Source organism: Dendropsophus ebraccatus, chromosome 10 (assembly GCF_027789765.1).
Source record: "Dendropsophus ebraccatus isolate aDenEbr1 chromosome 10, aDenEbr1.pat, whole genome shotgun sequence".
Lineage (NCBI taxonomy): Eukaryota > Metazoa > Chordata > Amphibia > Anura > Hylidae > Dendropsophus > Dendropsophus ebraccatus.
The window spans coordinates 77488306-77510352 of NC_091463.1; the positions used below are offsets into that span (position 1 = coordinate 77488306).

The window sequence follows — 22047 nt, forward strand, 5'->3', positions numbered from 1 at the left end:
CTGCGTCGTCCTATGGGTCTCCAGGTTCCCGGGTGAACGATCCCTCCTCCACGAGACAGACTCGTTTTGGCGGTGACCGCTCATCCAGGCAATCACTGGCCACAGTGCTGTCCTGTCTTAGTCATTGATTGTCTGAGTGGCCTGTCACCCCTGAAAAGTCGAGGAAGGGTCCTTCAACAGGGAGAGCACAGAGAGGTAGGCATAGCTTCTTTATTGTTTTCTATATACTTGCAACGATACATATAACGTTTTGCCTAACCGGATAACCCCTTTAAGTTCAGTTCAGTTCCCTAATTGGTTATGTAACCATTTATTTCTTCTCAAAAAACAAACAAACAAAAAAATGTTCTTTACAGGTTTGTTTCCTGAAAACAGCGTTCAAGTCCTACAGAAAGAACTGGCGTGGGAATGTGATTATATACGGGAAGCCAAATGTGCCAAAAATTTCAGGTAGGCTTGTAGACGTTGTGGTGTTTTCACAGAGAATCTGTCAAGCAAATTGACCATCAGTTTTGCAGTTATTGGACTTCTGATGGCTTATAAACAGAATTTTTATAATCCATCAGAAGCCCATTGACTGCACCACAAGGATTCATTTGCTTGCCCTGTCATGTATATAATCTCTGCAGCTAATATTTAATCATGAAATTTAGATGTCAGAGTACTTAATACTCCAGAGGATAGGTTAGAATGCCCTCCACTAAAGCTTAGATATACCCTTTAAATATGTTTCATAGGAAATGCTACAAGCCACCATTTTTTATCATGAGTTAAAGGGCCTTTAAAGGGGTTGTCCAGCAAAAATCTTTCTTTCAAATCAACTGGTGTTGGAAAGTTATATAGACTTTTAAAATTTAGTTCTATTAAAAAAAATCTCAAGTCTTCCCATACTTATCAGCTGTTGTATGTCCTGCAGAAAATGTTTTATTTTCAGTCTGACACTGTGCTCTCTGCTGACATCTCTGGTTGAGACAGGAACTCTGTCTCGGTTTTCTATGAATCCCCATAGAAAACCTCTCCTGCTCTGGACAGTTCCTGTCTCTGCCAGAGATGTCAGCAGAGAGCACTGTGTCAGACTGAAAATAAAACAACATTTTTTTGCATATAGCAGCTAATAAGTATGGGAAGACTTGAGATTTTTTAATGGAAGTAAATTACAAATCTATATAACTTTCTGATATCAGTTGATTTGAAAGAAAAAGATTTTCGCTGGACAACCCCTTTAATCTCCAGGCATACACAGAAGAGGTGAATTAGATACCCCTGTTCAACCTTTCTGGAAGAGATAATAGGTAGGGAGGCAGATATGAACCAAGACCTTCAGGGAGGCAAGAAAATCAGATGAACCCAGCTCTTGTTCTTGCCACAAACAGGAGCAATGGTGTAGCCCATGGCATAACTGGAACAAGGTCTTGCCCTGGTGTCAGTAGCTAACAAGAAATACTGGTAGCTGGGAATCTGGGTTTACTCTACAGCAGTGCTTCTCAAACTGTGAGGCGCCCCCTAGTTGTTGGTGAGGCCCAGCTGGGGAGCCAGTTTTTAAAAAAAGTAACTATCATCTCCACAGTCCTTTTGCTGTTTGCAAAAATCTCCATTTTAGCAACATTATTAACTTATTTTGTACTTGCTTTATTAGTATAGAGAGCTTGGGAGATGAGTGAAAGGTAGCTGTAGCATTATTTCCAGCTTTTCAATGGACTTTCACCACAGATAGTGAGGCCCAGGCATCCTCTTGGTCAGTCTGGTGAGGCGCAAGCATTGCCTTCGTCTGTTGGGTGAGGCTCCAGTAGAAAAAGTTTGAGAAGCGCTGCTCTACAGTATCCCTGGAGCATTCAAGGATATTTTCCCCCGAATGGGTTAAATGATTCTTGACAAGATGCGGCTGGGATATTTGGATCACAGTATAGAAGCACTCAAACCATGTGACCATGCATGCCATGCGCTAGCCACAGCCCTAATTTACAGCATATTGTTAAACGTTTGGTTCATCTCTTAGATCCTTTTTTTTTACCTTCATACATTACTTCTCGGATGGCTCATATTAGACCAATATTTTGCACCAAAGCTGTGGTGCAGGTAGTTAATAAACCGGATACATGTTAACACTCCTCCCAACCTATTTCAGACACTTCTCAAAACTATTGAGGTGCAAGGAGTAAAATTTGTAAATCTGTCCTGAAGTGTATGGGCCCTATTATACGGAACGATAATCTACTGAATCGACCCTATCCGGACGATTATCGTTCCGTGTAATAAGCACAACGTTCAGCCGATGACAATGTTCATCGGCTGATCGTTGATATAGCCTTAGCTGATTGATTATGTCTTAGCTGACAGGCCGCTCAGCTAATCACTGGCCGGGAGCGATGTGGCCAGTGATTGGCTGAGCGGCCTGTCAGCTAAGACAGGTCGCTCTGAAGCTGCAGCGCGTGGGACCCCGGGAGAAGCGGACTGCAAGTGGGACCCTGGACCATGGATAGGTAATGTGTGCAGTTTAAGCATGGGGCTGCAAGGACATTGGTAACGATGTCCATTCAGCCCTTGTTAAACGATTATCGGGTCGTGTAATAGGCCCAGTAAGCGAGTGCCGATCTAGCAGATAGGTGCTCGTTTACCGTTATCATCGGGCCATGTAATGGTACCCTATGTGTCAAGCTTTTGGCACAAGATAACATTTCTGCTAGTTGTTGTTATTAGAGAGCAGTGCATTGTGGGAGCTGACTTGAAGTGTCTCAGAAGATCAGCGGAGAGTCAGGAGGCTGCCAGCAGCAGGTCCATCCTACTTTAGTATAAGATCTATGGGCACCTCTGGTCTAAAGATCTTTCACCATATACTGTATATGTTCAATACTGGATGTGAATGATGATTTTACATTGGAGAGTTATATCATGTCTTCTGTAGGCTGTCAGCTTTGTCTTATGTTTTCCATGTAACCTGCAGGAATCTCCTGAGCGATGATCCTTTCTTCAGGGTTCCTGAAGTAATTGATGATCTCACGACTAAGAGAGTGTTAACTATGGAGCTAGTGTCTGGCGTTCCCCTAGACCAATGTGCAGAGATGGACCAGGAAACCCGTAACCAGGTTAGCTATAGCGATGGTATTGATCTTAGAGGGATTCCTACAACATCAGATGCGTGAACTTGCAGTAAGTTTGGCTTCATGCATCTTTACCAATATTACGTGGCCACACATCTGACCAGAGTAATAGACTGGCACCGCCACTCCTCCTCCAAGCTTTGGGTAGACTTGGAAATGGCGATGGCCCCACTGTCCTTGCTTGCAGCGCCTTGGCGGCCAGATTCTGCACGCCTTGTAGGCACCCACCCCACTATCGCCCCGACGCTCCGAGTCTGTCACAAACACCTTTCCTCTGGCTTCCTGGCCCCGCACCCCTCTCCCCTGTTTCCGATTCTGGGTAACCCCTCCTTCCGCCCCGGGATGGAAGACGCTGGCTTCCGTACCTGGTCACGGGCTGGATGCTTTCGAGCCCAATTCTTTCTCAGGGGCTCGGCGTGGCCCACACTCTCTGACCTCAGTGCCCTGTCGGACCCCTCTCCTCTTGGGTTCTGGAGAGCTCTCCAACTCCATCATTTCCTCCTTACTCTCCCGATGCCCTCCTGCTTTGCCCGTTCACCTACTCAATTTGAATCCCTCTGTTTGGGATCCGGCCCTTGCCGACACTCTCTCTCCATTTTGTACGCCATGTTGGGCTCCCCCCCGGACCAGTCGCCACCCCCCTTTCTCACAGCGTGGGAGGAAGATCTGGACACACCCCTCACCGCCACGCAGGTGGACCGTATACTCTCATGTACGCACTCTTCCTCGATCTCCTCCCGCATCCAGGAGGCGGGCTATAAGCTCCTTTCCCGTTGGTACCGGGTCCCCACCCGCCTTCATCGAATTTTCCCTGAAGTGTCCCCGTTGTGCTGGAGGAATTGTGGAGAGGAGGGATCTCTTCTGCATACATTCTGGAGCTGCCCCAAAATAGTGCACTTCTGGAGAGAGGTGTGGCGTATAGCCTCCACCTTTACGGATTACCCTCTTCCTTTCTCTCCTGCCCTTTTCCTCTTACATGTGTCCAACATCCCTCAAAGGAGTTACCGTTCCTCAGTCCTCCGACACTTGGTCAACGCCGCCCGGGCTTGTATTCCGGCCTTGTGGCGCCAACAGGATCCACCTAGCCTGGCGATGTGGATCCGGAAAGTGGAAGACATCAAACACATGGAAGACCTGACGGCGCAAATCCACGACAAAAATGCCCGGTTCTTTAAAACATGGTACTATTGGGACCAGTTTACCGAGTCCGCCGAATACAGATTGTTGCTGACTCAGTGAGGAACCGCATGCCATCCCTGTTCGCTTCCCTACCGTCCTGTCTCCTTGCCCGCTTGCCTTACCCTCTCTCTTTCCCCCCCTTTTCCCCCCAATCTGTTGTTCGGTTGAGCGCTAGCTCACTCCCTACCACACAACTGAGGTTCGTTATATATTATTATGACACTTTACGGGAGCCATGGTTGGTTGCTCTTTGTTGATTGTTTCCTATATGTGCCTTCACGTCCTGCGAGACACTGATAGCGCTTTTTTGTTACATAAAATGTGAAAACTTTAATAAAATTCAGAATTTAAAAAAAAAAAAAAAAAAAAGTTTGGCTTCATGCAAACAAATTGATGCAGCAAGATGAATGCAGGGCTACATCCATCTTCTGCAGTCTGCAAACTTACTATTATTTTGCTTTTTTTTTTTTTTTTACACGTACATACCTAAACTGATCAAATAGCGGCCGGTCTCTGGGAACCATTTTATCTTGAGTGTAAAGGGGCTGCAGAGCTGATTTTGTGTTGTATTCCCTTAAAGGGGCTATCCATTGGACAAACATGGCCACTTTCTTCCAGAGATAACACTATTCCTGTCTCCAGTTCAGGTGTGGTTTGCAATTAAGCTCCATTCACTTCAATGGAACTGAGTTACAAAACTTGCTCCCAAACTGAAGAAGCCTGTGCATAGGAACTGCAGCACCGCTCTATACAATAGCACAGCCAGGTGACCAGGAGTGCCACTGTACAAGAGATAAACAGGGAAGGGGCCACATAGCTAGACCATTGCTGCAGTCCTTTCTCTCTAAGGGTTAGAGGGGATATCAGAAGTTTAGCACATGCTGACTATGTAGGGATACACAATGACTTTATTAGAATCCCATTAACTACTTAAGTTGGCTATATATTTTCAATAATGGTCAGCTAACAGTTATCTCTCCCAGCCCTCCTGACAAAGCAAAATGGGGAGGGGAAGGTGCAACTGCTTTGACTTAAAGTGTCCCTGTCATTAGACCTTTCTAAATCAACAGTAGATTCCAGCCAGTACAGAGAGTCACGGCTCAATGTGTCCATCAGTCACATGACCGCCTTCTCTCTATGAGCGCTTAGATGGCCTGGGATACACAGGACTTCCTGTTTTCTGACTATTCCCTGTTTTCTAAGAAAAAAAAGTCAGAAAACAGGAAGTGCTGTGTTTTCTATGAGAACTACAAAAATACAAATGACTGTAAATTGCAAACTTGCTTTATATCACATCTACTGCTGATTTAGATTTTGAAAGTTGTAAAGACAGTGACTCATTTAGGGCCTCTTACACAGGCCGATTATTGGCCAGGAGCATTGCTAGAACTATGTAAAAGTGACAGCAATCAGTCGAGGAGCAGAAATAACGCCCCCGATCTTCGGCTGATCACATCTTTTTGACTCTGGGTATAATGTATTGCTGTTGGCCTCTCATTTTCCTGTGTAAACATGGACAGCCCAGATATGCCTATATCTGTGCTGCCAGTTTTCAGATTACACAAGCAGTGCATACATACCTTCTGCGCTGCCGTGTGATCTGACATCCCCTTCTCCTATTCTGCTCTCTGGCCACTGCCTTCTCCACATTGATTAACAGCCAGAGGGGGCATGGGTGGCAGGTAGAGGGCCAATCATTGTATCCTTCGTGCGGCCATGGAACATAACAGCACAGATATGCATGTATCCCTGTTGTCATTTTCCAGATCACACAAACAGTGCATACATACCATCAGTGCTGCTGTGTGATCTGGAAAATGACAGCAGGGATACAGGGATATCTGTGCTGTTATGTTCCATGGCCGCACAAAGGATAAAATTATTGTTTACATGGTCACTTGATTTATTGCACTTTGTAAAGGCACTGCAGACAAGCACCGATCTTATTGTCACTTGTTTGCTTCCTTGCATGGCCCTGAGTCGGCTCTTGTCAGAGGACTCTTATCCATCTGGGGACAAACTCTACTAAATGACTTTAGTATGAGGTGTATGGGCAAAGACCCTCCCAGTTGTTGTATGTCTGTTGCTCAGAGAGCTCAGGTTACGTTCACCATACATGATATATACCATATTTCTTCATATGTACCATTGTATTTAATCTTGTTGTAGTTCTAAATGAGTACAAATACAATATGTTCGTTTCATTATACTGTTTCAGCTTTTCTACGTTACTATGCAGCACACTGAATTGTCTTACAATTATATGTTGGGTTACTCTTTTTTTTGTTTTTCTTCAGTCTTCGCTCATTGTTGATAAGTGCACCACTCATAGAATCAATTTCTTTTTCAGATATCGTACAATATCCTACGGCTCTGCCTGCAGGAGGTTTTCCAGTTCCGCTTCATGCAGACTGATCCAAACTGGTCCAACTTTTTTTATGATGCTGATTTAGACAAGGTGAGAATAGCCACACATATATTCTGTAGTGTTAAGATACTTATAGCGGAGTGATGGTGCATATGTGAAGTTAAAGGGGTTGTCCAGGCTTAGAAAAACAGGGCCGCTTTCTTCCAGAAACAGCATCACTCCTTTCCTCAATTGGGGTGTGTGTTTTTTGCAGCCCCGTTCCATTGAAGTGAATGGAGCGGAATTGTAATAACAAACACAACCTGAGTACAGGGGTGGTGCTGTTTTTGTCATAAAATAACCATGCTTTTCCTAATCCTAGATATTATAAAAAATTGTGTTCCAGACACACATATATTGAGCATAGCTCTATATGTTTTAAAGCCTTGCTGGTTACTGCAGCTAAGCTTCTCTTCCCTCAGTAAAAGCATGGTCACTTAACAGTGTATGGGGTCTGCTTCTGGCTCTGTTCTCTATATATGCTGCTGATTTTCACAAAGCTCTGGGTCTTAAAGAGGATGTACCACCACTTTAACCTGAACCTACGGATCGATCGGCGCCGGCACGAGGAAGCCGATGCCGCGGTCTGGTTTTCGGACTGCCGCCCGGTTCCCGAGCACAGCGCCGTTCGATCCAGCGGTACCAGCCGGTGCTGAAGCACTGGAGGTCGGCCGGCCTGCCCCCAGTGGGAGGGAATTCAGGTTAGAGGATGTACCGGGTGGCACATCCTCTTTAACCCCACCGATGGCCTAGTCGGAAGATGGATCAGAATAATTTTAGCCTTGAAAACCTCATGAAGTGGGAGCACTTAGTTTAGTTTTCAAACTTTTTGTTCAGTGCTTCTTGGCTCTTTGGATTATTCCTTATTATTATTTAATGTACATGTATGGAGCAGGCTCAGGAGTAGTGTTGCTCAGACTTTAGAAAAGTGGTGGAACCTGCTTTTTGAAAGTTAAAAAGAAATGTGAAAGTAAAAAAAAAATCTCAAGCCCTCCCATACTTATGAGCTTCTGTATGTCCTACAGGAAGTGTTTTATTTTCAGTCTGACACAGTGCTCTCTGCTGACATCTCTGGCCGAGAGGGAAGGGAGGGAATTCCCTCCCCTGTATGACGCGGCTCGCTTAGAATGAATGGAGCCGCGTCATACAGGGGGCGGCCCGCCTCCTGTGCTTCAGCAGCGGCCGGTACCGCTGGATTAAACGGCGCTGTGCACGGGAACTGGGCGGCGGTCTGAAAAACAGACCGCGGCACCGGCTTCCCTGTGCCGCTGCCGATTGATCCGTGGGTTCAGGTTAAAGAGGATGTACCGGGTGGTACATCCTCTTTAACCCCACCGATGGCCTAGCCGGAAGATGGATCAGAATAATTTTAGCCTTGAAAACCTCATGAAGTGGGAGCACTTAGTTTAGTTTTCATTGGTCCAATATATATTAAAAAAATAATAAATCAGCCTTTAAAGCGACTCTGTACCCACAATCTGCTCCCACCCCCAAAACGCTTATACCGTCAGATAGCTGCTTTTAATCTAAGATCTGTCCTGGGTTCCGTTTGGCAGGTGATGCAGCCCTGTGTCCAGTTGGCTTGGCCTAGAGTTGTCTGTGCTCTAGACCTGCAAACGCCTCTCCGTCCTTCCCCTCCCCACCCTCCTCATCATTAGGAATGCCCCAGGCAGGATTTCTCCTAATCATCACTTGTCTGAACACACATGTGCCTTAAGGATCCACCACATTTACAGTGTTCATACAGGTGATGAATAGGGGAAATCCTGCCCTGGAGCATTCCTAATGATGAGGAGGGACAGAGAGGCGGTGCAGGCCTAGGGCTCAGACACTGTAGGCCACACCATTTTGACACAGGGCTGCAAGTTTAAAAGTTGTTTTTATGACAATAACTGCATCACCTGCTGATCGGACCCAAGGACAGATCTTGGATTAAAAGCAGCTATCCGACGGTACAAGTGGTTGGGGGGGGGGACAGATTGTGGGTACAGAGTCACTTTAAATTTAAAACTTTTCCATGTGGAAATAACTGGAATTATCTCCTCTTCCTACATGTCTCTTAGGTGATGCTGTTGGACTTCGGAGCCAGTCGAGGGTTTGATGTGAAGTTCACTGATGATTATATAGAGGTGAGGTGAAATAGCTGATGGTACCTTCAACCTCTGGGCTCTTTAGTGGTGGTAAACCACACTATTGCTTGTTTCTTAGGAGGTTCCAAAGAGTTAGATCTAAAGAAACCTGCTAAAACCATCTATTTTTATTTAGATTTTGTCCATTTTCTATAAAACAGTTCATGTTTATCCTAACATAGAGCTAGCATACAGGTCTTTTGCTGTCTTCTAATACAGACATCTTATCTTGTCCCACTTCTCATAGCTGTATACCAGCAGTGACTTTATAGGCCGTATTTCATAGCCCTAGCCAATCTATAAGCGATCACTGTCATCTATGATCGGTGTCCAACAGCCCTTTCCTGCAATCGCCCATTGCCCTGTTACACAGGGAGATATGCGGCTGACGGACCATGATTATTCAGCTTATAAATGCCTATTGTGTATTAGGGCCCTTACACACTTGGCATCCCTGGGGAGAGTTATATTACTGCTTCATGTCTTAGTAACTGTCTCTTCTTTTCTGTAAGGTTGTGAAAGCAGCGGCAGAAGGCGACAGAGGCAGAGTTCTAGAAAAGTCCAGAGACCTGAAATTTCTGACAGGATTTGAAACAAAGGTAAATTGTTTAACACAGGAGGACCCCATGGGTAGCAAGGGCATCTGCATGAATGGGATTTGTTTCACATTCTAGCAAATAAAATAGGTCTTACTTTTCTATTATCTTTTCTTGCCATGATACTCTATTAGGCCATATTCTTATTTTCAAACTTTTTGTTCAGTGCTTCTTGGCTCTTTGGATTATTCCTTATTATTATTTAATGTACATGTATGGAGCAGGCTCAGGAGTAGTGTTGCTCAGACTTTAGAAAAGTGGTGGAACCTGCTTTTTGAAAGTTAAAAAAAAATGTGAAAGTAAAAAAAAAAAATCTCAAGCCCTCCCATACTTATGAGCTTCTGTATGTCCTACAGGAAGTGTTTTATTTTCAGTCTGACACAGTGCTCTCTGCTGACATCTCTGGCCGAGACAGGAACTGTCCAGAGCAGAAGAGTTTTTTTATGGGGATTCATAGAAAACCAAGACAAAGTTCCTGTCTCGGCTAGAGATGTCAGCAGAGAGCACTGTGTCAGACTGAAAATAAAACACTTCCTGTAGGGCATACTGAAGCTCATAAGTATGGGAAGGCTTGAGATTTTTTTAATAGAAGTAAATTAAGAATCTATATAACTTTCTGACACCAGTTGATTTGAACGAAAAATATTTTCGCTGGAGTACCCCTTTAACGGTGACAACCACCTGAAATGTCCAGGATCAGGGAGAATTCTCTTGTCAGCCATTCTCCACAGCATTTTGGTGAGACGTTGCAACATGATCATGGAGTGCTGAGCAGTTGACATTGTTGCTAAGGGCTCCAGAACCAGGTTATAATATGATTGTGGTTGCAGCGCAATACAGATATGTGACCATTTTTTGTATTTGGGACTGCACCATGGTTTACTCCCTCAGTAGTGCTACACCTACAAAGTATATCTGTGCCCAAAATGATATATCACACATTTGCTACCAAAAGTTGAAAAATATGAAAATCTTTATTAAATACTATCATAACAAAACAACATAAAAACAAGACTTGGGGAGGCAGGAGGCCATGTTACAAATGGGACAAATCCTGACAATATAAAGTGCTAGTGCATCATTGCAGGTTTACAAATTCATTCCTATTGCATAAATGCATGTCGTGACTCCCTGGCGAAGCACGAGCGAAATGTCGTTGGAGTGTGAGGTGGGGGCAACTATTCTGGGACAACAGGTTTATATAGCACTACACTAGCTATCTATATAAACAATATGGTCTTTGATTTGTTCAGCATACTGATAGCAGGGTATTTTGTTGCACTTGCACTTTATGACATGCATTTAAGCTGTAGGAATGAATTTGTAAACCTGCAATGATGCACTAGCCCTTTATATTGTCAGGATTTGCCCCAGTAACATGGCCTCCTGCCTCTCTTAGGGCTGAACTACATGGGGCGACTGGAGGAGCAAACGAGCGCTCGTTCGCTCCTCATTCTCCACTCTCTGCCGCCGTGAATACACGCACGTTAGATTGTCCGGGCAGCCCATAGCCTATAGCAGTGGTCTGCTACTGTCGCTCCTATTCCGCAGAGAGACGGCAGCAGATCGTTGCTGTATGAGTCGTTTGTCTTTCAACATGTTGAAAGACTAATGACTACAACAATCAGCCAACATCGCTTATTGTTGCCTTCTATTACACGGGACAATTATCGTCCGATCTGTGCAGTGGGGCCTTTAGTGTTGTTTTGTTGTGATAGTATGTAATAAAGATTTTCATATTTTTCTACTTTTGGCAGCCAATTTGTCATTTCTTTTGTGCGCAGATATTCATTGTAGGCGTAGCATTTCACAAGGGAATATCTTGCATTTGATTCGTTGTATAAATGGTCATGGTTCTCAGGTGTATGGCCATATTCCCATTTTGAATAACTCTGGCTGCTCCGGGCCGGGTCACGGAATGTCCGGTGTCAGAAAAGATCATCCCGGCCGGTACTGCAGTACTGGCCGGATGAACTGTACCGCGCTGAATTTGGATGCGGGCACAGCTGTGTGTGACCGCATCCGAATTCCCTGCTGCTCACAATGGAGCGCGCGGCCAGAGCCGCATGCTCCATTGTGTGAACTGACAGGGTTTCTTGAACTGTCAGTTTCTTGCGGCGCCGCTAGGGAGTCTGATTGGAGTTTATACTATGGGGGAGATTTTTGAAAGGATGAAAATATACACCTGGTGTAAATTGCCCACAGCAACCAATCACAGCTCCTCTTTTATCCTACCAGAGCTAAAAGCTGAGCTGTGATTGGTCGCTGTAGGCAGTTTACTCCAGGTGTATATTTACACCCTTTTTTATAAATCTCCCCCTATGTGTATACACTCTGGCTGGGATTCCCTCAGCTTGCAGCACTACGTAGTGTAAACATAGCCTATAAGTGTTTATTTACAGCTGTCGGAACAGCAGCAGCGGGAGATTGGAGCAGGTAAGTTGTTTTTTTTGTTTTTTTTTCCTGCAACCGGAGTCCTTTCTAAAGAAGGAAAAATATTGACCCCGGACAATTTGCTTTTAGTTCCTCAATTTTAGGAAACCCTTGGAAAAACTCTTATCTGACCACGTGTAGCAAGAGGAAACTTGGCCACTTTAAAGGGGTTAGTAGAAAAGGCCTGGCACTCACCAGATGATACTTGCTAATTTATTGAGGTGCAAAAAGCATCAGGTACAGAGGGGACGCGTTTCGGCCAAGCATGGCCTTGTACACTCTAAGCTGATGAAAGCCATGCTTGGCCGAAACACGTCCTCTCTGTCCCTGATGCTTTTTGCGCCTCAATAAATTAGAAAGTATCATCTGGTGAGTGCCGGGTCTTTTGTACTATTTTACTTGGATACCCACTGCCTCGAGCACCACCACTACAGAAGTGCCATCCTCAACACATCCTTCCACTTTAAAGGGGTTGTCTGGCTTACAAAACCATCTGCAGTTTGAAAATCAAAAAGGTTATCCCAAAAATTAAGTGTTGTGGATAAGGAGTAGCTAGCTGATCGGTAGGGGTTCAAACGCTGGGACTTTTACCAGTCATGAGATAGGAGGTCAATCGTTTCCTGAGGGTATAGAGCAGCAGCGTTCATCCTCAGCCTTTTCATTGTGGAAAGCAGCTAAAGAGCTTCTCATCCTTTGCACATGTGTCCGTGTTACACAGGCGGCACGTGGTTTGCTTCAGGGGAACTGAACACATACTGGTTCTCACACACATCAATTGGTTTGGCTTTAGATACTAGCAGATGTGTGGTCAGCAGCGTGTTATAGGCATAGAGTATTGTGGCCGCAGAGGTTATTGGTTTAAGATCCTTCACGAGACGTCTAATAGATGCCCTGGATTGGAGACACGGCTCATTTCGGTGATCATTTGGCTCCCACATCAGATGTTTTATATTCTACATGTTATGGATGGGTATTATATATTATTACATCACTCTCGGTGACCCTATACATCTAATCTGAAATGGTTTCTCCTTTTGTCTTTCTCCTGTAATATTGATGCTTGAATGGAGCAGAACCAATTGTTTTCACACCACTTTAGTCAGACATCACGATGACTCCGGGATTCCACAGGGGAAGCAATTTACCCGTAGGAACCTGTCTGCTGGCACTGGTTACACAAGAAGACGCCAGACTATGCTTTATACATCTTATACTGCCTGCAGTTTTCCTGATTAAACAGAAATGGATTAGCGCTGTAATTCAGGCCGCCGTACATTAATTTCAATGTTCTTGGTTGAAATTGACAGTGATATACAATGGTAGCTTTTAGCAGTAATGACAGCCCAGACAGATGCGCTCAGATTTTCTAGGTCTCCCTGTTCTCATTAGATCTCTCTTTTATACCTGTTGTGCTCCGCTCTAATAATTATCTGTCGGGCTGAAAGCTATAGTTACTGGAATCTAAAATGAGACAGTCACGTCCTGGTGAAATGATAAAGCTTTATTACCGCAGAGCTGATTTCAGGGCTATCTAAGGATGGCACTGTACTCAGATTCCCTTTAAGTAGATTTGCGCATTTCTGTCACTAGGTTTATGCCACCTTAAATAAGGGCTGCATAAACTAGTGACAGAAATGCTGAACAGATCAGTGTATTACTTACTTCATTCTGCTCAGCTGTTCTCCTAATATGCAGGAGAATGGAATTCATGCCACACCCCTCCCCCGGCTGCTGATTGACAGTTGCTGCCTCCACACAGCATGGATAGATAACTGCCAATCAGCAGCTGGTGGGTGGAGTTTTCTCATGAATATTAAGGACTACTGAGCACATGCACATAATGGAGAGGACTACTTATTGTCCATGTTATTCAGGAGGATATCTCTGGATCAGCTGCACAGAACAATGTAAGTGACACATCATTCTGTTCGGCTTCTCTGTCACTAGTTTATGCTACCCTGAGATAGGACAGCCTAAACCTCCTGATAGAGTCTCTTTAATGTATACATCTCTTCTAGAGACCACTCTCACTCGGCTAGTTCTACATTCCTGGTAAAGAGGACCTGTCACTTCTCCCGATCTGTCCGTTTTGTTCTTCATAAATGAACAGCTCTGAGCCATTTTTCCTTACAACTCTGTTGTGCTGAATCTTATTGCCTTAGTGTGGTTTGTCAGCTCTTGGGGCAAAGCAAGTATTGTGTCAGCTTGCCAGATTTAAAGTGATTGATCACACATACATTGTATGCCTCGGGGGGAATAGAGCCACACCATAACTATATACACTGAACAATACACTGTACTGTAACCGAACAAATCACAGTATACCAAGACTAATGTCATCAATAATACGACTACACAAGGGACAAGTAATAACTCACCATGGCCTCATATAACCACCACATAATATTGCATAATAATACCTGCTTATTAGTGAATTAAAATCCACTATGCAAGAAAACATGTTGCCCCCATTCAGTGACCATGTAGTGGGAAATACAAGCCCTACACTTCTGCAGACAGTAAAAGTGATTACAATAAGATACCAGTGCTATATAGACACACTACAGACCATATAAACGACTGTGTACAGTCCTTCCCAGAACGCTATGATGACTTATTTCCGTCAATGAAGAGTCTCTGTCAGTAGGTTTATGGTGTTGTATCTCAGGGTAGCATAAACTAGTGACAGATAAGCTGAGATGTATCACTTACAATGTTCTGTGCAGCTGATCCAGAGATATCCTCCTGAATAACCTGGACAATAAGTAGTCCTCTCCATTGTGTGTGAGCCCAGTAGTCTTCAATATTTATGAGAAGCAGAAAGCTCCGCCCTCAGCTGCTGATTGGCTGTTAACTATTCATGCTGTGTATAGGTAGTCAGCTGTCAATCAGCAGCTGGGAGGAGGGGTGTGGCAAAAATCCTATTCTCCTGCATATTAGGAGAACGGCTGAACAAAACTATGTAAGTAATACACTGATCTGTTCAGCATTTCTGTCTCTAGTTTATGCTGCCCTCATTTCAGGCAGCATAAACCTAGTGACAGATTCCCTTTAATGACTACCTCAGTGCAGCACATAGTAAAAGTGGGTAGGTAAGTGGGTTGGGTGAAACAGGTAGGTAGTCACCCGACTTTCATTGGATAGGTAGTTTTTGCTACTTTATATTTAGGTCCCCTGTTGGGTCGGTAGTTTCCATCCATAAGTAAACAGACGCAGAGCTATGTAGGTAATTTTCCCCAGTAGGTAGGTACCCTCAGTAGCAGTCAATTCCCCTTATTAGGCCAGTGACCCCAATAGCTAGGTAATTTCCCCTAGTAGGTGAGTGCCCCCAGTAAACGGGTAGTCCCTTTGCAACTCACTGCTCATAGTGATCTAATGGCCAGCAATCAAAATTAAAAGCCCACCCCAATCTACCTGAACCACCAGGGACCATCCTCTATGGCAATTAACCTTGGAGGGAGGAGGGCATGGCCCGCATGACTAGAAGTCTCCTAGTCTACTTAGTGAACCCATGTGTCCTATGCCAATTCCTGCTATGTGTGGCGCCACATAGAACACATCTGTACAGCAATTATGGGCCACTAGGGGTCTTATAGGTTCCCTTTAAAATATTGCGTGCCCATGGCCCATGTGATTCCATCCCCCTCACCTTTCCGAGTGTGTCTGGCAGCCCCCCATACACATTAGATTGTTGGCAGATCCACAGGAATTTAATGTGTTTGGGGCTCAAGTGTGTTTTACTGAATGTCTTTCTGCTGATTTATGGTATTTTAAAGAGCTGAGGTTGCTGATTTAAAGGGCCACGTACCCTGTAATATTTGTGTTCCTGGCAGTATGTATGGACAGGATCAGGATCTCCTTGTTCCGCTTATTTAGCCGATTGCACATGGATTTATCAGATATTCTGTGGTTATACATTTCATACATTTCATTGTGACCTTTTAAGAATCCAGCCCTTGGCTGTGTACATGTTCAGCTTGCTGGCGGATATAGCGCAGAGAACATCCTTTAAGATAATGTTCTGACTGCGGGATGTCCACTTGCCCGTGCTGAATGGTCAGATGTATTGTCATGGGTTGTGACAGCTTGTATGTGGGTTGTACATTCAGTCCCTGCTTTTACTGCCACAAAGATCCGCGTCTGCGCCGCTCGGTACACGCCGTCCACGCAGCAGAGTGTTCAGACACCGTACGGGACATTGCTGTGTTATGTTTTCTTTGTTATACGTTCCGAGCTCCAAAACATTCAAGGCAGTCTCATCCATTTGAGTTGTGGGGATTTGAAAAGCAGAAAAGCCTGGAACATCTCTTTAAAGTGATGACCTGGTACATTGCAGATTATAGCACAACAGATACCTCCTATAACCAGCGCTAATGGATTCATTGTCATCATGACAAACGGTGCGGATCATCATCAGCGCGTCGTTCCCATCCAATCTGTTCTGTTTATTCAGCCATGGAAATGTCAGCCTTCAGGTCTCTCATCCCCTCGGAGCATTGTCCGGCTTTATTCCTGTTTGGTTATACATACGTCTGCCCCCAAATTAATAAAATAAATAAATATAAAGGATAATGGGGAGTGTTGTGGATGTTGTCTAAGCAACATAGGTCTGATGTAGGATATCCATCCACCTAGATACCGAAGGTGACCCTATGTACACACATTATATGGCCCGACTCCTTTCAGGAAATGACCACCGATATCATTTGCAGAGACTTTACATGGGCAAACAATCTCTGGATCACATTTGGAGCGCTTTGCTGTCATCCCTTTTTGGCCGTAGAGCCCCCTTTACATGGGAAGATGTTCTCCTAATGTTCTGAATGCTCTTCATTTGATCACGAACCTGAACCCTCAGCATTTGATCACAGATACCTGAAGAAGTTGGATTGAGCCCAAGGGAGTCCTGGAAAACATGGATACGGCCATAGGCTGTATCCATGTTTTCCAGGCAGCCTTAGGGCTGCATCCAACTTCAGCCACCGGTGATCAAATGCTGAGGGTACGGGTTTGGCTTGAGGCTCGCTCATCTCTAGTGGTAAACAAAGTGATTAAACAGCTCCACGTATCTCTTATTATCTATGCTTCCACTTCTTGTCTATCTACAGGATAGGTGATAAGTGTCTGTCTGCTGAGGGTCCCATGTTCTTTGTAAGAATAGAACAATAGTTTAGTGGTTCTCTAGTGGACACAGGGCCTGGGAGTCTTAATTCTGTGGTCAGTGGGACCCCCAGGCCCCCTCTTCCTGTCCTGGTGGTAAGTGCAGTGTATTGTTCTTGGGAATCCCCTTACTCCTATCATTTTTAGTATGGTGCGTGTGTTTTACCTGATGATGTGGGATCCAACCAGCTAGCGTTAAACATTTCCAGCACGTAATGCTTTATAGAGGTCTGGATTTCCAGTCAGAGATGTGGGATGCGTTGAAGCCATACAGACTGTATCCATGGTTTTACCTATATTACAGGAAGCCGTTCAGGACTCTTCAGTCAGACCGATTCAGTGGTTTTACAGCTTAATCGCTTCCTTTATAGCAGCATTTTCCATTTTCTTTTTGGCAATGTCTGTGCCTCAGAATGCCTCACTATTCTGGCTGGAAAAAAAATATTGTTCCAAAGCAGACCCCACCTTACACATCGACCTTCATTCCGATAAGTGACTTATTTGGTTAGTGAAGGAATTGTGTAACTCTTATTGTACAACCTCTTTATCTGTATCCTATATGTACACTGTGCCTTCCTATCCATATGTATATTACAGAATTAAGGCCTAAAAGTAACTATACACCTTCAGTAGCTGTTAACCAAAAGCTTTTCCTTCCATCCTCCTCACACTCGGCTGACTTCTGTCCTGTATTACCGTGATGGATGAGCAGCTCTCTGAGGGATCAAGTTACATGCCACCATTACAAGTCCGCCCAAGGGTGATGAGTTAGATGGGAAGGGGAGGGAGTTCCGAGAGCAGACACAGAGAAACCGCTAACTATTTCTAGTCCTAGACTTTGTTCACAGCTTAGACTACTCACTACTGTTCTATGTCTTCTATGATTCTACTTATGGAGTGTTATACGGCGATAGAAAAAAAGAATCTCCAATTCTGTGTGTTTGCTTTGCATAGGAGACGTTATAAAGGTTAAGAGATTTTTTTTTAAGAAGCCTAACGGAAAGGATTCTGCTACAGTCCATTTACGGGCTTCTCTTTTTCGGATGCCCCAGTTCCTCTATAACAGTGTCATCAATACTTTGGCTTTCCATTCCTCCTTCATACCTGAACAAGCTTCTCCTCCAATGTGTTCCTATGTTAATGACTTTCAACAGATAATGATTCTGGTGAAGTCTTTATATGAGTAGTTCTCTAGGAAAGATGGCAACAACACGAATCAACGATGAGCCGTCGAAGCAACGTCAAGATTTACTGGTCCCAATGTGAGGTCTATTGGTGAATCCCAGTGTTCTATTTGGTTTCCACTTTGAAGTGTGTGTATGGTGGTTCAGAAAATCCAATAGCAAACTTTTTTTTAGTTAGGGAATAAACATGGGGCTACTACGGATTGGCTTGGCATTGTTTTGTAGTAGCGTTGGTTACTTCCTCTGATTTTGTGTGCTGTTTTAATAAAGATTTTCTTTGTTTGTCTGTCCTCAGGTCTTTGAAGAGGCTCATGTAGATGCTGTGATGATTCTGGGAGAAGCTTTTGCCTCCAAAGAGCCATTTAATTTTAGCACCCAAAACACAACCAAAAGGATCCATGACCTGATCCCGGTCATGCTAAAACACAGACTTACACCTCCCCCTGAGGAGACCTACTCGCTACACCGGAAAATGGCAGGCTCTTTTCTCATCTGTGCCAAGCTAAAGGCAGTCATTCCTTGTAAAGAGCTCTTTGATAGTACATATAGTCAATACTGGGCACAACGAGGGCAAGAGGGGCACTAGTCAACCACTGCTTAAGCCACTCCATCATTTTTACTTGAAGTGAATGACACTGTTATAGTTATTTTTGTTGTTGTTTTTTAATCCTTTTATTTCCCAAAGAATTATCGATACAGTCCCACCACTGTGTGAGTCAACGTCTTTTCACTGGTCCAGCCTTTATGGTTTTGTTCCAAGATGTTAGCTCTTGTGCCAAGTGTATTCTTTCCAGCTACCGTTGGTCTAAAGTGGAATTTGTAAATTTAATAGGAGAGATTAAAGGTCCCATCCTTTTCAGCCAACCGAAAGGGTCCAACCTGCTTAGGGAGGCGCTCAATGAGCATCGTCTCGTCTGTAAATCAAAGCTTTTTCTGATCCGTATCTTAGCCGTGCCGGAAGGCTTGAGACGCTCGGTCTAAACAGTTCTTTTTATACATTTTTTTTTTTTATTCTTTGGCTTCTAATTGGTTTATTTCTATTCAGTGTAATTTCATCACGCTTTCTCGATGAAAAAATCCCAACTTTGTGGATTGACTTTCATTGACTTGTCATTGGGATGTTTTAATTAATCGCTTAATCCGCTATTCAGCCTCCTTTTGAAGCTGCCTCCTTGTTCGGGAAGATAGGATTCCCTGTGAAAATTTCCCTGTTGACAAGAAGACCCGGGAACAATGGAAAATAGGTCACCCAGGTTCCAGGCACTGATAGGTCTCCAGAAAACCCGATCAGAGCTTATATATTTTTTTAGCCAGAATATACAATGAAGATTATTGAAGTAAATGGATTGCACAGTGCACCTCCCAGTCAGCGTTCTGTGCCAAACTAGCGTATTGCAGACCTCTCCACCCATGATTGTTGCTGCTGCTCACAGGCCCACTCTTACCTTGGCATGGTGTAGGCTTTTTCTAGTGTCTTCAAAGAACCACTAATCCTTCCCTGCTTTTATACATGAAGAGAATCTGTCAGCTGAATATACTGCTTGGAGCTACAGACAGGGGCTGATAGGGAGATGAGATAGAACAGATCCTTTTTTAAGCCGATGGCTGTTTAAGTTATAAAAGCTCAAGTTTCAAATAGACTGGGCTGAGCTGCAGCATGCATGCTTCTACTCTCCTCCACCCCTCCCTGCCCTGCATGACTAATGGACATAATTGGCTGAGCCCAGTACGTTGCCGAGTCAAGGCAAGAAAAGGAGGGAGGAGACCTGCATGCTGCAGATGAGCATAGCCTCTATGGCACTTGAGCTTGGAAAGAAAACACAATGGGGGGAGATTTATCCACAAAGTTCCTGGCATAAACCATTGAAAAGGCTGCACCTTTTCCATGGCACAAGCCCTGCTTACCTGATTTGTGGGCGGAGGGGTGCGGCAAGGCAGGGAGGAGGCGTGGCCTCCTTACACACCTTATTTATCATGGTTTACAGGTTTACACCTTCAAACAGGTGTATACCATAGCAGAAATCTCCACCTGCTCCCCCCCCCCCAAATGGTATACAAATCCCCAATATACACTTATTACGGGAAATGCCCATAAAGCGCTTTTTTTCCTGCACTTACTACTGCATCAAGGCTTCACTTCCTGGATAAAATGGTGATGTCACTTCCTGGATAATATGGTGATGTCATGACCCAACTCCCAGAGCTGTGCGGGCTGTGGCTGCTGGAGAAGATGATGGCAGAGGGATGCTCAGTGCTCTGTGTCCCTCTGCCATCATCCTCATCAGCAGCCACAGCCCGCAGTCGTGATGTGACATCACCATTTTATCCCGGAAGTGACATCACCATGTTATCCAGGAAGTGACATCACCCTGTTATCCAGGAAGTGAAGCCTTGATGCAGTAGTAAGTGCAGGGGAAAAAAGCACTTTATAAGCATTTCCCATAATAAGTGTATATTGATGATTTGTATAACTGGAGGGCAATATGATTCATCAATAAAAATTTTCGCTGGAGTTCTCCTTTAAGGTAGCCATGGTTCTTCAAGAAAACCCACAACCAGAAATTGGGTAAGATGGGGAGAGTAAGGAGACCGTGTTGTTAGAAAATAACTAATCCCCATTGGATTTGTGAAAGCCTCAATACTGTTACAACGCCACCTATCAGTCCTTTTTTTACAAAAAAAAATTTTTTTCGTTCTCCAGAGCCCTGTGAGTTGGGGAACTTTTGTTAACCCTGTAAGTTGAGCGACATCTCATCAGGTTGATTTTACTTGTATTTTAAGTTTTTGGCTGTAGCTGCCGCCATTTTGGTTGGTCCAACCATATAACATCTGCCTTACGTGGAAATATAATTGTCTTCACCAGAGAGGAAAGCCACATGTTATATGCTATGTGAATGTACACTTATTAAATAATTTATACAAATAGTTATTCATCTTCTTATTCTCTTTACACCGAGATAAAGACTATGGATGAGCAGTCACTAAGGCCCTATGCACACGTTCCGTAATTTACGGATCCGTATTTCCGTATCCGAGTTAGTGCACATTGAAGTCTATTGGGCTATTCACACGATCAGTAGCAGAAATGGATGAAAATCAATCCGTAAAAAAAAAAGAACATGTCCTAGTGCGGACCATGTGCGGACCCTGATTTTTTTGATTTTTTTACGGATCCTCTCATTGAAATCAATTGCGTACGGATTGTTTACGGATTGAACCATGTTTGGCATCCGTATTTCCGCAAAAAAATCCGGATGAAGTGCATTGAAAAGCAATGAGTAGTAAAAAAAATGGAATTACGGAAATACGGATGGAATACGGATGGAATACGGATGTCCAATCCGCAATTTCTCACGGGTTGTTTCAGGACCAGAAAAAAATACTGAACGTGTGCATAAGGCCTTAGACTTCACAAAACCTCATTGAGGCTGTGTTACCACAACGTCCTTTTTTTGGCAGATGATTCCCTAAGGACTAGTACAACGCCCAGTGAGTTTCTTGCACATGTCCTATTCTGATGCCTGGAAATCGCTGGACATCATACTGAAATCCCAGCAATCGTACTTCCCAGAATGCAGTTGCATTTGTCTAGATAAGGCTGAATGGACATCTTTCAAGAGGACCTGTCGCCCACGTATAATATGCAGAACCAGGAGGCTTACCTAAATGCCACTACCACCTCCTCTTCAAAAGTTTTTTTTTTTTTAAAGGGAATCTGCTGTCAGCTGTAGTTCACATTCCAGCCTGCTGACACTTAGATAGCTGTAAGGATGAGGAGACACATGGTACCTTTCATATATGTCTGTGCTTCCAGAACATAGAAAATGCTTTTAATATATAGTATGAAGAGTCAAAGAGACT

The 22047-nt window shown here is 44.1% G+C and overlaps 1 protein-coding gene across 1 annotated transcript in view; it reads left to right on the top strand.

Moving 5' to 3' along the window:
* Positions 1-19924, top strand: part of COQ8B (coenzyme Q8B) — a 42763-nt gene extending 22839 nt beyond the window's left edge. Inside the window, exons 11-16 of the mRNA XM_069943477.1 lie at positions 357-450; positions 2942-3083; positions 6628-6735; positions 8748-8813; positions 9326-9412; positions 18482-19924. Coding sequence (XP_069799578.1) covers positions 357-450; positions 2942-3083; positions 6628-6735; positions 8748-8813; positions 9326-9412; positions 18482-18772 — 788 coding nt within the window. The 3' untranslated portion in view covers positions 18773-19924. The remainder of the gene's footprint in view (positions 1-356; positions 451-2941; positions 3084-6627; positions 6736-8747; positions 8814-9325; positions 9413-18481) is intronic.
* Positions 19925-22047: the final 2123 nt, after the last annotated feature.